At 54.6% G+C, this 13,183-nt stretch overlaps 1 protein-coding gene across 2 annotated transcripts in view; it reads left to right on the top strand.

Annotated features, from left to right (window-relative positions):
- The window catches only part of RNF144A (ring finger protein 144A), a 106,634-nt gene that overhangs the window by 69,335 nt on the left and 24,116 nt on the right, over nucleotides 1-13,183 (top strand). For both annotated transcript variants that reach the window (XM_080814541.1, XM_080814542.1), the window contains one exon: nucleotides 3,465-3,610. In XM_080814541.1, the coding sequence (XP_080670667.1) occupies nucleotides 3,465-3,610 (146 nt within the window). The remainder of the gene's footprint in view (nucleotides 1-3,464; nucleotides 3,611-13,183) is intronic.

Genomic DNA, 13,183 nt, shown 5'->3' with positions numbered 1-13,183 from the left:
TCCCTCTGCCGCTCAGGTGTGCATGCTCTTGCTCTCTCTCTCTCTCTCTTTCTAAAATAAAGACATCTTTAAGGGGGAAAAAAAAAGACAGGACACTTTCATTTTGGTTTGCTTCTTCCAAAGATTTCCACCAGTACGGGGGGCTTCCTGAAAGACTGAATTTGTCCGACAGTTTCTCTGCTCGGCAGCTTGTCTCTCCCATTAGCCCACATGGGTTCACATCCAGGGTCTTGAACCTGACATACGATAGTGACTTCCACCTACCAGACAGGTAAAAAGACTCAAGAACCTTAAATATATTTCTTCTCACTCTTCACAACAAGCAAGGGAGGTTGCGGTGTTTAGTTTTAAGAAGTCAAAACACTAAAGTTCCTAGAATTTATGGAGTTTCTCCAAAGTTAGTGACCAAGTGGCAGAACCAGAGTTTGAACCCAGGTCTGCTCCCTTCCAAAGTGGGGAGCTCTTTCCCCTGAGACTGCTGCTACAGTGCCCTCCGGAATCCGAGCCTGGGCCATAGCTCGCAGCCACCTACCCCGTGCTCTCTGGGAGGGACAAGCCAGTCAGCAGCCTCTGGCGCAGGCCTGCCATGCCTCTTGTACAGGTTTTGATCCCTTATAGGGCCGGCAAACATTCATAGTCAAAACCTAATCCTCACTCTGGAGACTGAGCTTTAAGCAATGTTACTTGAAAAAAAAAAAAAAAATCCTTAGGGAGTCAAACAAAAAAAGATATAGAGGAATATGAAGGGGGAAAAAAACCAACAACAAAACACCTTGACTCATGAGCCTAGGATCTAGAAAACGCTTATGGACATTAAAATAATAATAATATTATTATAATAATTAATAATAATAATAGTATGCATAGATTCAAGGTGTAGAGGAATGTTACAAATTAAAATGAGCTCAGGGGAGTACACACCTGGATGCTGGTTCCTTCTGCACCCCCAGATAGCTGAGTGACCCTAGATTGTGAGTGCTGGCCCCTTGGGCGGCTGGTCAAAGGACAACTTGCTTAAATTACGTCGAAGGCTCCAACCAATCCAAAAGTTATTTGAATTTGTGTCGAAGAGTTCTTTTCTAACAACAGGAAGTACACCTTAGATTAAGGTGTTTGTGGTGGTTAGCAGTGTTGGGAGGAGTCTGGATCCTCGTGGGCACTGTCCCTTTCCTGCCCTGAATGCTGATCTCTGTCCTTACTCCCCACACGGATTCCTGCCGGCCTTTAGTAGCTACCCTCATCTGCTTAGCTCTTGAGGATCAGGCTCTCCCCGGATTATCTGTTAGTTCACACCACTGATGTTCCTGTGTTCTTTGTCACTGTGTCTTATCTCCTCAGACTGTGTTCAAGATTGTGTGGTAGCTTCTCCCCCATCTGGAAGCCCAGCATAGAGTCTGCAGAGCTGAGTCCTGCCTGAACACTGGCTTAGTGATACCTAGTGAGCTACGACTGACAGAACCTGAGAAAGGGATATAAATACATTTTCAGAAGTTCTCATGACAGCTCCTTGTCCCTAGAGATAATTTGTACAGATGACGGAAATATCTGACACCTCTGAGTCTTTCTCGCAGATCCGTAAAAGGATGGCTGAATGAGACCTCTCAGGGGAGGGGGAGTAGGGGTCTTCCCTCGTCTTTCCTGAGCACTTCCTGTATATGCCAGGTCCTCGCAGCATCCCCATGGGATGGGCTCATCAGCCCCATCACACACACGCGTGCACCAAGGCCAGTGATGGGCACAGAGCTGCCCGTACTGGTTCTGGGTGTCCTCTTCATCTCAGAGCAGAGAGCTCCTTTTCTTCCTACCATGGGGCTGCCAGTCTCTGTCCAGGGAAAGATGTTAGCGTATCTTCTCTTCCGTTTTGATAGCCGCTCTCTTTGACCCGTGTGAAATGGCACCTCCCTTCCAAACTCAAACTTCATCTTCCTCATGAAGCTATTTTAACGATTCTACCCAGACCTCCTTGCATCTTTACCACATACCTGGAGCACTGATTTCTCACATTGACCACATCCGGCCTTATATTATCAGTTAGCTTTTTATGTGGCAGAGAGAGTTCCCGAATTGAATCTGAAGACCCGAAGACGGGAAATTGTGTCTCTGAGGTCTCTGAATCTTTCTAAGATGCTAGAATCATTTTGTGTCCCTTCCGGTCGTTGGTTGGTGTTTTGATTTGTTTTTTCTTCCTGTGTTATATCTTTGCTGTAACATACACTTGCCTTTGCTGTAAGTAGAAAACTGGACAAGACAAATCCCGATGCCATGGCCTTGCCAACTAGCAGGGAAGGCAGGTGTCTCTTGCTATCTACAGCTTTTGTCCCCCAGTTCAAAAGCAGGGTTGGACAGAGAAGGGCACCCATTATCTAAGTCCGTTTGGACCCTGCGAGCAGGGTAGCTGGAGCTCCCTCTCAGCATTCAGATGGCCAGGGACCGTGTCTGAGATTTTAGCAAAACCTGACTCCGTTCTGAGTTTGGGGAGCAAGGAACATGCTTACTGATTGCAGGTGCACACTGGCCCTCACTGGCTTCAGTCAGGCTCCAGGAGTTCAGGGTGAGAATGCGCCTGCCTAGAGGCAAGGATGTGTCCGTTCACTCAACCAGCAGGTGCAGAGAGGCCACTGTGGATCAGGTGCTGAGCTACCAACCGGAGGCCCACACCTGCCCTGCCTTCCCCAAGCAGCAGGTGGTGGAAATCAGTGTGATAAATATGAACAGAAAAATCCATGCTGTCAGGAGGCAGGCTGTGGGCAGGTTAGGGAGGGTTTGGGGAGGATGGGGAAGCGAAGGAGGCTTTTATTCGTGTGTAGGGAGAGTCTGCTAGACACCAGGCACCGTGAGGTGCACCTGGCCCACGTACCTGAGCTAGTCTGCTCTAAGGCCCTTGCCGGCCTCAAGCTCACATGTTAGGAAACCTGCACGTGGGTAAGGAGGTGGTGGTGTCAAGCTGAGGGTGAGATAACATCTGGGCAGTGTGGCTGGAAGCCCGTGAGGAAAGGTGCCTTCTGCTTGGAGGGCCCTGAGCATGAGGAGGGGGCTTCACCCACTGCTCCCCCAGGATGTTCCAACACAGAGACCGGAGAGCAGCTTCATTGTACCAGACTGTTTTAACAGAAGCTTCCTTTCCATGCTTGCTAAGGTTTTGGTCTCCTGGACCAGGTGCTTGTTTGGTGGGAGAGGACTTACTCAATGCCCAGACGAAGGAGGGGTGGATGGAGGGATGGAGGGATGGGATGGGTCATTTGCCATTTTGAGGGTAGACACGATCATACCAGCTGTGTGGGAAAGGGGTCCCCCACAGACCCAAGTCAGGAACCCCTGGTTACAACCCAGGGGGCCCAAATGCGTTGTCTAGAACCGTGGGCCCCTTCCCAGGGATCTCACTGCAGCGGGAAGGGATCCCCGCCTCGGTTCCGCCAGTGAGTTCGCACAAGGGGGTCTGACAGCCCGCGCTTCTCTCATTTCAGACTGCTCTGCCATGACCACGGCGCGGTACCGGCCCACGTGGGACCTGGCCCTCGACCCGCTGGTGTCGTGCAAGCTGTGTCTCGGGGAGTATCCAGTGGAGCAGATGACGACCATCGCCCAGTGCCAGTGCATCTTCTGCACTCTGGTTGGTCCCTTAGAGAGAAAACAATGGTTAAAAACACTTCCAGGAGGAGGGTTTTGCATTCGTTTTTCTTGACCTTGGACCCCACCTTTGCCAGGGACAGAGTTTCTCATGCAGTTCCTGGAAGAATTCACCCCAGAATCTGTCAGGCAACCCATTAGATTTCCATCCCAGGAGCTCGCGATGCAAAAGTTAGAGGTTAAACAGAGTGGTAGAAGCTGGCAATGCAACTGAGGAAAGCTGATCATGCCACGTGCTTTCCTTTCCAGAAAGAAAAAGCTTTACCATACCTCATTTTAAATTTAATTTAACAATTACGTCCTTGAGATTATAACAGAGCACTAAGCTAGTGAGTGCGCGTGGAGGGTACCTGGCTACTCATCTCAGCTTGCTCTGTGTCACGCTACAGAGGACCTTAGCCAGCATTATTTGGGGCCTGATGATCTGCTTTTAGTGACCGCAGGGACCTCTCTTTCCCTCAGGCCTCACTCAGACCCAGCCTGTCACCCCTCAGAAAGGGAAAATGAGGATATGGGGTTTATTTTCAGTTCATCTTCTTGAATTCTACTTGATTTCTCTTCCCATTCAAGGAATAAAAAAGAAAAAAGTCCAGAAAAGAAAAGAAAAAAAAAAAAAAGAATGTTTTCTTCCAACTATAAAAAAAAACCCAAAAAGTTGCTTCTGAATTTAACCGTGTTATAAATGGACCATCTGGGTGGCCTGCCGGTGTATTTTTCAAATGTCTAGGTTAAAATCTGTCACCAGACGGCCTTCCCTACCCTTTTGCAGGAACCACGTTCTCCCTCCCTGCCCTTGTTGCATAGACCTGACTTCGCGTCTCCTGATGTCCCTGGGACGTGGGCACGTTTCAGAGATAGGGGGATGGAGCTTTGCAGACCTTCACGTCTCTATCTCCTGATGCTGCCTTTCCGGGGGGACAGGGTTCCCTTAAACACCTTGTCCACCCAGGACTCACCATCGCTCCTCACTAAAAGTTTACTAGACCACACCACAGGGCGTCTGCCTCAGTGTTGATCTGCGAGAAATGCAGCTCATTAAAGCCTCAGGAAAGTCACTTCAGCCTGGAGGGCAGGAAATGAGATGGGAAAGGGTGGGAGGGAGAGCGGAGCGGGAGAGGCAGAGATGGGGACCTCCAGCCAAGGAGCACTGGGAATGGGACTCAGTTTCATTTCTAGAGGAAGAGCTTGGGGGGCAGTCAGGACGGAGTAAAGATTTCCTTTATGCAGGTTGCCTCCCCCTTGCCTGAGGGAAAGTGTTCTGTGGTCTCCAGGGGCGGAGTCAGTCCTATCTGCCCTGTGCCCTTGGGCAAGCTTCCTGGGTCTCGGTCCCCTGCTCTTCCCCTCCCCCACCTTTCCTCCTTCCATTGTGGTCTTGGTTTTTGGTTCCTAGAGAATTGTAGTAAAAACAAGTAAGTAACTCTAACTCACATCAAATGCTTAATTTAAGGGGGCCGACGTTGAAGGAGGGGAGGTAGCACTGCCCCCACAAAGAGGCACATCTGCAGTTCTAAGAGATAGTAGGAGAGTGGAGGGTTTTGTTTTGTTTTTTTTTTTCCTCACGACCGGGTATTAAACATGAAAATGTTGAAAAAACAGTCGCACTTGTTTCTGCAGCAAGAACAGAGGAAGCACCTGTGTGTTGACAGACGGAGAGTGGGGGAGGTGCCCGCGCCCCGTTTCTTCCCTGTGTGGGGGGGCCTCACGTCACCCCGGCCCACCACCACGGGCCGCGGCCAGAGGAGTCGTAACTGTGCCTTTCCTGGGGGAGAGACAGGAGAAGGTGGGAAAGAGGAAAGAGAGAACATCATCTGGAAGGAAGGAAGCCTCTTCTCAACTAATCCCTGAAGATGACGTTAGGTTCCGAGGGATGTTGGTCTCAAGGAGGGAAGGGCCCAAGGGGAAGCCAGGGCAGGCATCTCCGCCTGGAAATGCAGGTGCTGTTCTGACCTCCCCGGCCTCTGAGGCCTCCTCTGTACGTTGGGTCCCCCAGTAGTTAACGGTGGGGGAAGCTGAGACTTGCGGTTTGTAGTCAGGTGCCCTTTCCCCGATGGCCACGCCGTGGCTCCTGAGGCGGACGGTGCCATACACTTTCACTGGAAAATGTACCCACAGTCCAGCCCCTAAGCTTACTGCTCCGTGCGGCTCTGGCCTGGCAGGGAAGCTGACGTCCCAAGGCTGGCTCGGAGGGCCCACTTTAGAACCCAGTGGAAACTTTCCTAGCAGAACCCTCCCAGCCCGGCCCCTATACCATGGTAGTCCCACTTCTGCTTGTGCGTCCACGGTGGCGCGATCCACTCGCACTTTCTCCCGTAGCTCAGACGACCCTCTGTGGTCCGGGCCCTTTGGGGTGGAAATCCACCATGTAATCGGGTCCCTGCCTTTATCCAGACTCAAAGCTCCTGTTCCCTCTTCCCTGCCCCGTCCTCAGTTCCTGCACTCAACTGCTCCAAACTACCGGACGCTTCCGGCTCCTCTTACTGTGTCTGGCTGCTTCTGTCCCACTGTGTTGTCGCGACGTCTCCTTGCCGATGCCCCCCACCAGAGGAGCGGGGATTTTGTTGTGTGTCGTCATTCCCTGAACCTTGGCGAAAATGTCTGTCGCTGGAACGGTCGGTGCTTGAGTTCTCAGCGGCTTCTGTTGCATGAGCAAGATGCTACTCGTACTTTTCTTACTTTCACCATCGCGACGGCTCTTGCTCTAGTTCCACCTCTCCCTCTAACCTGAGCCCTGTCTAAGAAATCCTAGCGTCTTCAGGTTAAGCGGGAGCCAACTGGGGCTCACCGCGTGGTCAGAGGGAATGCTGGGGAGTGGTGTTCAAAGTGTGCTTCCGCTTAGGGCCCATTCGGATGCAAGTCTCCGGGGGAGGCTGTCACCATGTCAAGTGGTTAAAGCAGGCCTCTCTGTCGGTGTAGAGTTTGGGTGCCATGGGCAGGTCATCTGCCCTGCACGTTGGCGCCTGGGGGCTCTGAGCGCCCTAGGCCTCTGTGGGGCACAGCCCCCCACCTTCTGCTCCATGGGCTGGGATCCAGAACTGTAGAGGGCTTCATCCTAGTCTTGGGTCTCACAATGGGGAAAGGCATACCTTGCGGTCCGGGACTGAGAATGGACCAGCGGCCTGGGCCTTCCTGCTGCCAAGACGGCGGCCACGTGGACACGTAGCTCAGCAAGGCCTTTCTGTGTCCCTGTGCAGACCTGCTCCCTGATCTGCATGGTCTCGAGCCACCAGCCAGGCCCTCGGAGTCTCTGCCCACGCTGCTCACAGGCACGCCACAGTGATTTTTGTCTTTATCCCTGGCTTCTAGGTTCCCTCAGACTCTGCCTTGTGTGTAGAAAAGGAGGGGGAAGAAGGTTTGTTAATTTCTGGTGACATTCCACATTCATCTCACTTGTCATAAAATCCTGCGAAGTGGGAAGAATTCCCCGATCTCACGAAGAGACACGGCAGCTCGGAGAGATGAAGTGCTCCAGAATGCTCTCAGGTTGCCTCCCTCACTTGCTGCTTATGTCCTGATCCGAAGCTTGTCTGCTAGCGGCCCCTAAGAAGACGCTGACTCCTGGCATCTGTTCTGCGGGGAAGCTACACACAGGCCCGGGCGCTGCCCTGGATTCGTTTGTGGGCCACACTCCAGGTCGCGGGCAGGGGCCGTCCTCCATACACCCCTGGGTCTTGGCACCTTCCAACCGAGGAAGGACACGTGGGGTCTTTCTCTCTCCCTGTTATGTGCACCTGACCCTCCATCCCAAAGCCCCCCTCCCTGTTCTCACCCAGGAGACCCATCCAAGTCTCTTGCAGTTAGGGCCCTGGACCCCTGCCCCGTCGTGGGCAAGGTCCCCCGATGGAGATCCTTGGCAGTGCCCCCGCCCCTTCCTATCCACGAGGGAAAGAGCGAGCGTGTCGTCGGTTTCTCCATTTGCTGGAGTCATCCTCAACTCTGTGGACAGTCGAGACAGCCTGGGGCACTGGGGGGAAATGAGTGGAGCCTCCCTCTACGGAAGGAACCCTCAGGCGTCCCGATTCTGAGCAGCTGTGCTCGGACTCATGTTGTCCCCCGCTTGGGCCTCAGAGTCACATATCTGTGTCCCCTTCTCCCTGCACACACGCAGAGATCCCACAGAGCCGCACACAGAAATGCACTGACTCTCCCATCAGCACGAGTGCCCCCGAGACTTCTCTGCCTTCCGTAGTGTTGGCTCCTAGACTTTGGGTGCAGAGCAAATCGGTGTTTGTTGAGTGTGTGACATGACGTCTTCTCCGTGTTTCTGCCTCTAATGTCTGTGTTAGCATCCTCCCACCTCAATACCTCTGACTTGCCTTCCGCTGGGGGGTCTTTGCAGTGAAGGTGAGGTTTGCTTCAAGACTCATCTTTGCTGCTCTGTGACTTTGGTTTTTCACATCAGCTGATTGCAGGCCTTGTCCACATTTACTGCTTACAGGTGTGGTGGGGGAGCTGCGCTCGCTTCCTCTCCCTGCCGCCCTGCAGAGGAAGTTGTCTCCCCCCAACCCGCAGAGGAGGCTGTGTTTCCCCCACCCCAGGGAGGGGCTTGTGCCCCCTTCAGAGGAGGGGTTCACACTCTCTCCGGGATCTCCTCCCACCCCTGCCCCAGCCAGCGAGCGCAGCCCCTGCCCCAGGAGAAGGGGGTCCAGGTTTCCCTGGTCTCTGTGCAGGAGCAGAAAGCCCAGCCTCAACTCCAGGCTCTTTGCTCCGTGTAGAGCAGTGGTGCCAAGGCCCCTGAGTCCCCAGAAAAGCCCCCAGGTTGTCAGAGCGGAACTGAGTCCTCTTCAGACCGTCCTCACCGTCGCCTCCAGATCTCCCTCAACCTCACCCTGCGCCGCTCTGGGTCCCGCCTCATCAGAGCCTGCCCATCATTGGCCGCAGCCGGGTTCTCAGAACAGTCCTGTGTTTGGTCAGCAGGGCTGGGGACCCCCTGCAGGACTCCGCGGGGGATACCTCGTTTTGATGGTCGATTTTTCCAGTCCCTGCTGGCTCCAGGCCAGGCGGTGGGATGTGTCCAGTTCTCCCCGATGAGCTGCCATCACTGTTACTTCCCGAATCCAGGGCCGCACGCTGCCCTGATGGGGACAGTTGGCCTGAGCCGCTTACCTGGTCTCCTTGCCCCACTCAAGTTTACCCCACCCCGCTGAGGCTGAGTTCTTGAATGCAGTCTCTGCTGGGGTAAATGCACTGCAGCCACACTGGGAGGCGTCTCCACCACCTCCCACACGAAGCCCCCCACTGCTGCATGCGGCCTGGGCCGCCTCCTGCCTCTCCGCGCTCCCCACGGGCCTCTGGTACCAGCTGCGGTGTTGGGCACACCTGTGGTCAAGCCAGCCCTTCTCCTGGGGTCGCTGTGCTTCGTGTGGGCCTGACGTGGGAATGGGCACCCTGTGCTCTGCCTTCCTTGAACGAGCACGCCCCTGTCCAGCCCTGTCCTCACATAACCCATAGCTGGCTTGTCTCTCTCTTTGCTTTGATTGTGCTGAAGGAAGCCCCAAGCCTTGCCACCCCTGGCACGATTCCAGCACGCCCTCTCTCAAAAGCAGGTCCTCGTGCTTGCCTGCTGAACGGACCTAGAAACCCCGAACAGGTGACAAACTCATACCTGTGGACTTCCGACTTGGTGCTCTTCAAAGAGAGTGTTTCACGCCAGGTCTGGGGCTCCCCGTCCTTACTAGGCATCTGTAATCACAAGCTTGCATAGGGGTGTGCGTTCCCTGCGTCCCAACCTGCGTGCGGGGCCCACAGTGCACTAATATTCGGGGCAGCCATAGCCATAGGTCTGCCGTGCTGACACCCACGGAAGGCACAGTGCCTGCCTGAGCACGTGACCATGGCCACCTTGGGCTGGCCTGGAGGTTGCAACAGCCTTAGTGGTGGTGGGCTTCTCTCCTCCCACAGCATGTGGAATGGGGCTCTGGGAGGTGTGGTCCCTCGTGCGCAGCTGGGAGCTGGGTAGGCTGGGAGTCGAACCCGGGTCTGTGCGTCCCGGGCCCCTGTTCTTCAGATGGTGTCCGCTGGGCTCCCACCGCTGGGCTCCCACCGCCATCTCTTGTCCTGCCTGTTCATAAGGAGTGGATCCCCGAGGATTGTAAGCTACTCCGGCTCATTGGAGCACAGTTTCTGAGCGGTTTTCTCCTGCTCTCTGGAGCTGCAGCAGCCCGCAGACCTTCCGGTGAGGCAGCAGCACAGAGACTTGCTGTCGCTCAGGCGAGGCCGCTGGGTCTCCGTGGCCCACTTCTCCTTGGCAGGAAACTGAAGCAAATCTGCAGTGCCATCTCCTCTTGGAACTGTTTCAGAGAGTTGGAAGACAAAACGGAAAATGAAATGCCTGGAACATTCTGTGGCTCTTGAGGCTCCCCCTCCCTCCTTCTGCCCTTTGTGCAGCGGATGCCCCCTTTCCTGGGATGTCCTTGTCCCTCTGGCCAGTGTGTCCCCTCTGGGAAGCCTTCCTGACCAGCCCCTGGGGGGAACCCCACTCCCCATTAGGGTGTCAGGAACACGGCACCATCCCGACCTGCAGGAGCCTCTTTCCCCGCAGTGGCGGGGGGAGGGGGCTTGGTGTCATAGCCTCCAAGCATCAGGGACGTGTATAGAGGCATTGCAGGGTGACTCGGACTTCGCCAGCTTAATGTACATATAACAGGGGTGCCTGAGTGTCTCCGTCAGTTAAGGGTCTGACTTGATTTCAGCTCAGGTCTTGATCTCAGGGCGTGAGATCAAACCCTGCATCGGGCCCTGTGCTGGGTGCGGAACCTACTCAAAAAACAAAACAAAACAAAACAAAAACAAAAACAACAACAACAAACAAAAAAACATAAGAGGGAGCTGGAAGTTCGTGCTGCGTGATTGCCCATGGACGAGTTCTTCACTGAGGAAGAAAGCAGAGACTGAAAACAAAAAACAGCCCTCCCCACCTTGGAGTCAGGCTCCAGCACTCTGGACCCAGAGTGTCTTTGGGTCCATTCCTCACTTCCCAAGGCTTTGTTTTCTCATCTGCGAGCTGGGAGCCCTGAGGCCTCGTGGGATCTTGCCGCAGGGAAGCCATCAGACCCCTGAGAGCGCCACAGCAGGAAACCCATTGGTCCACTTTTGCACTGTGTCTCTATTCTGAGAGACGTTCCTCTGCCCGGTCTTTGCCCTCCTTTTAAGACCTCTTCTTGCCATTAGATTGAAAAACAGGGCTTGGGAGTCATGACCCGCTTCACATCTGGAAGGAGACTGGGCTGGTTTTCCAAGGAGGGCCGGCCAGACGCGTGGATCCGCGTGTCTTCTTACAGAGTAAACACACGGGCGCTCCCAGAACGCAGTCGCTCTGCACGCCGTGCGGAGGCTCCCAACGATCCAGCTGGACGTGACGTGCTCGCTGTTGTGCTGCAGGCCCGTTCTGAGCAGTGATGTTCAGGGTTGTTGAGACGTTCTCGTGCAGTTTCCCACGGGCATTAGGTGGTGTGCTTCTTGGGGAGCCCAGAACATGCTATGGTGCACGGCCTTGCACGGTGCTGGGAGAGATGAGGGCATTGGACCGTTCTCCAGAGATCCCAGATAGGCAAACCGATGAGAAAAAGTAAAATCATCATCTTGTGGCTAAAGTTCCCGTAGATTTTTATGCGTCTGACTTGAGGAATCCTACCATGCAGACAGACACCCTAGAGGTGCCAACCGTCGCTATGGTCATGGAAGTTGTGCTGGGTGCTTTTACGTTCTTTCTTACAATCGCAGAAGCCCAGCAAGTTGGCCATCCCCGTTTTATGGTCAAGGGAGCCGTGGCCTGAACTCATTAGGGAGCCTCTCTGTGGCCTCTGCCTACAGCGGTTCCACGAGTCTGTCTAGCTCCAAAGCCTGTGGTCTTCCTCCCACCTCACGGTCACCCAGCCATCCCTGGTACACCCCAGGTCCCTCCCGACTGGAAACACAGCATAGTCACAAGGGTTGTAGGCCACCAATCCACAGCGTGGCTGTCTCCCCCAGACAGCTGCCGTGGCGCTCACGGCCAGAGCAGGGGGTGGGGGACAGGCCTACTGGAGGCTCTGTGGGAAAGCCCCCTCCTCTCTCTGCTGCCCGGCTTCCTCCTGGTGTGGGTTTTGATGAGCATACCTCTGAGACCGCAAACCTGGGCCTCTGGGAGCTCTCCATAACCATCGCCCTGGTGAGTTGTTGGAGGTCTGGGTGTCGTGGAAGTTCATGGAGCCCGGGCAGGGCCAAGGAGTGCAAGCTGACCTTGGGCTGGGCTCTGGGCACCTGTCTTGCTGTTGACGCACGAAGCCTTGCATCCTGTGGGAAATGGCTCTTTCTGAGGATTGCTGAAACGGCTGCCTCGTGTCTCCGGTGGATGAAACATTCTGATGTGCCAGAAGGGTGAAAATTACCCATTTAGATCGAATTATTATTCGTATAATCAAACATACACTTTTTTTTAAAACAGATTTTATTTATTTATTTGAAAGAGAGCATGAGAGAGCACAAGCAGGGGGAGCAGCACAGGGAGAGGGAGAAGCAGGCCCCCCACTGGGCAGGGACCCCCAACATGGGGCTTGATCCCAGGACCCCGAGATCATGACCCGAGCCAAAGGCAGACACTTAACTCAGCCACCTAGGTGCTCCGAATCAGGATAACTTTTAATCGTGTTACTGTGACAGTGATGTTGGCATCATGAACCCCAAATACTGGACTGGGGCCGTGATTGAAGTTGACGTGGGAGGCTGTTGAGATGGTTGGTGCTGGTTCCTCTTCACATAGTGGCCCCAGTGTCGGTGCTCTTCGAGTTCTCCTGGGAGCCTTCCAGTCTCTCCTGCTGCTTTCGGTGGCGAGCCTAGCCGGGAGGCCGTATCTTTCTTCTAACTGTGCTCTTCAGGGGAGCGAGGGCTTCCCAGACTCGTAGACGGGGCAGGAGCACAGGGGCGCTGTGTACGGCTTCCTCCTCCTCGATAGAACTCTGCAGCGTCTCCCCCTTTTTCTGTCTGGCTGACCTGAGACTTCCGGCAGTCCTTCAGGTGGGTGCAGTGGGAGTCAGGGACTGCTAGGGAAGTGGGGTTCAGGGGCAAGGATCGGCATCTATGTACAGGTTATGGGGGGGGGCGGGTGTGCCGGGGCATTTCCGAGTTGAGCCAGGCCGGGCTTGATGTGGGACTCTCTGCCCTTGCTGTCCCGGTCCGCTGACAGGTCCCTTCTGTGGGGACTCAGTGTTCACGCCTGAAAGGTGAAACCGTCCTACCCTTCTTGTAAGAATGATCTAAGGAGTCCATGAAACAGCGGAGTAGAAAGAACTGAGTACAGTGCCTGAGGTCTAACCCTGACCTTCCTCTCTGCTTCTCCTCCGCGAGACCCGCCGGCGTGGTGTTGGCCAAGGTTGTGTGTGGGGATCCCACCTGCTGCCTTCATTCTGTGGCCTGGAATGGGGGGGCACCCCATAAATATTTGTCAGGTGATCAGAACCTCTAATTTGTCAGTCGCTGTGGGCTGCACGGTGAAGACAGGGAGCTGCGGTGGGACAGCGCGCTGGGTTCAGCGGGGTAAGCGTCAATGGGTCTTCGCCCTGAAGGAGGTCAAGATGTTGAA

The sequence above is a fragment of the Martes martes genome (assembly GCF_963455335.1).
Source record: "Martes martes genome assembly, chromosome: 9".
In the NCBI taxonomy this organism is placed as follows: domain Eukaryota; kingdom Metazoa; phylum Chordata; class Mammalia; order Carnivora; family Mustelidae; genus Martes; species Martes martes.
The sequence above is the reverse complement of the archived record's forward strand: the minus strand, read 5'-3'. Positions and strand labels throughout refer to the sequence as shown.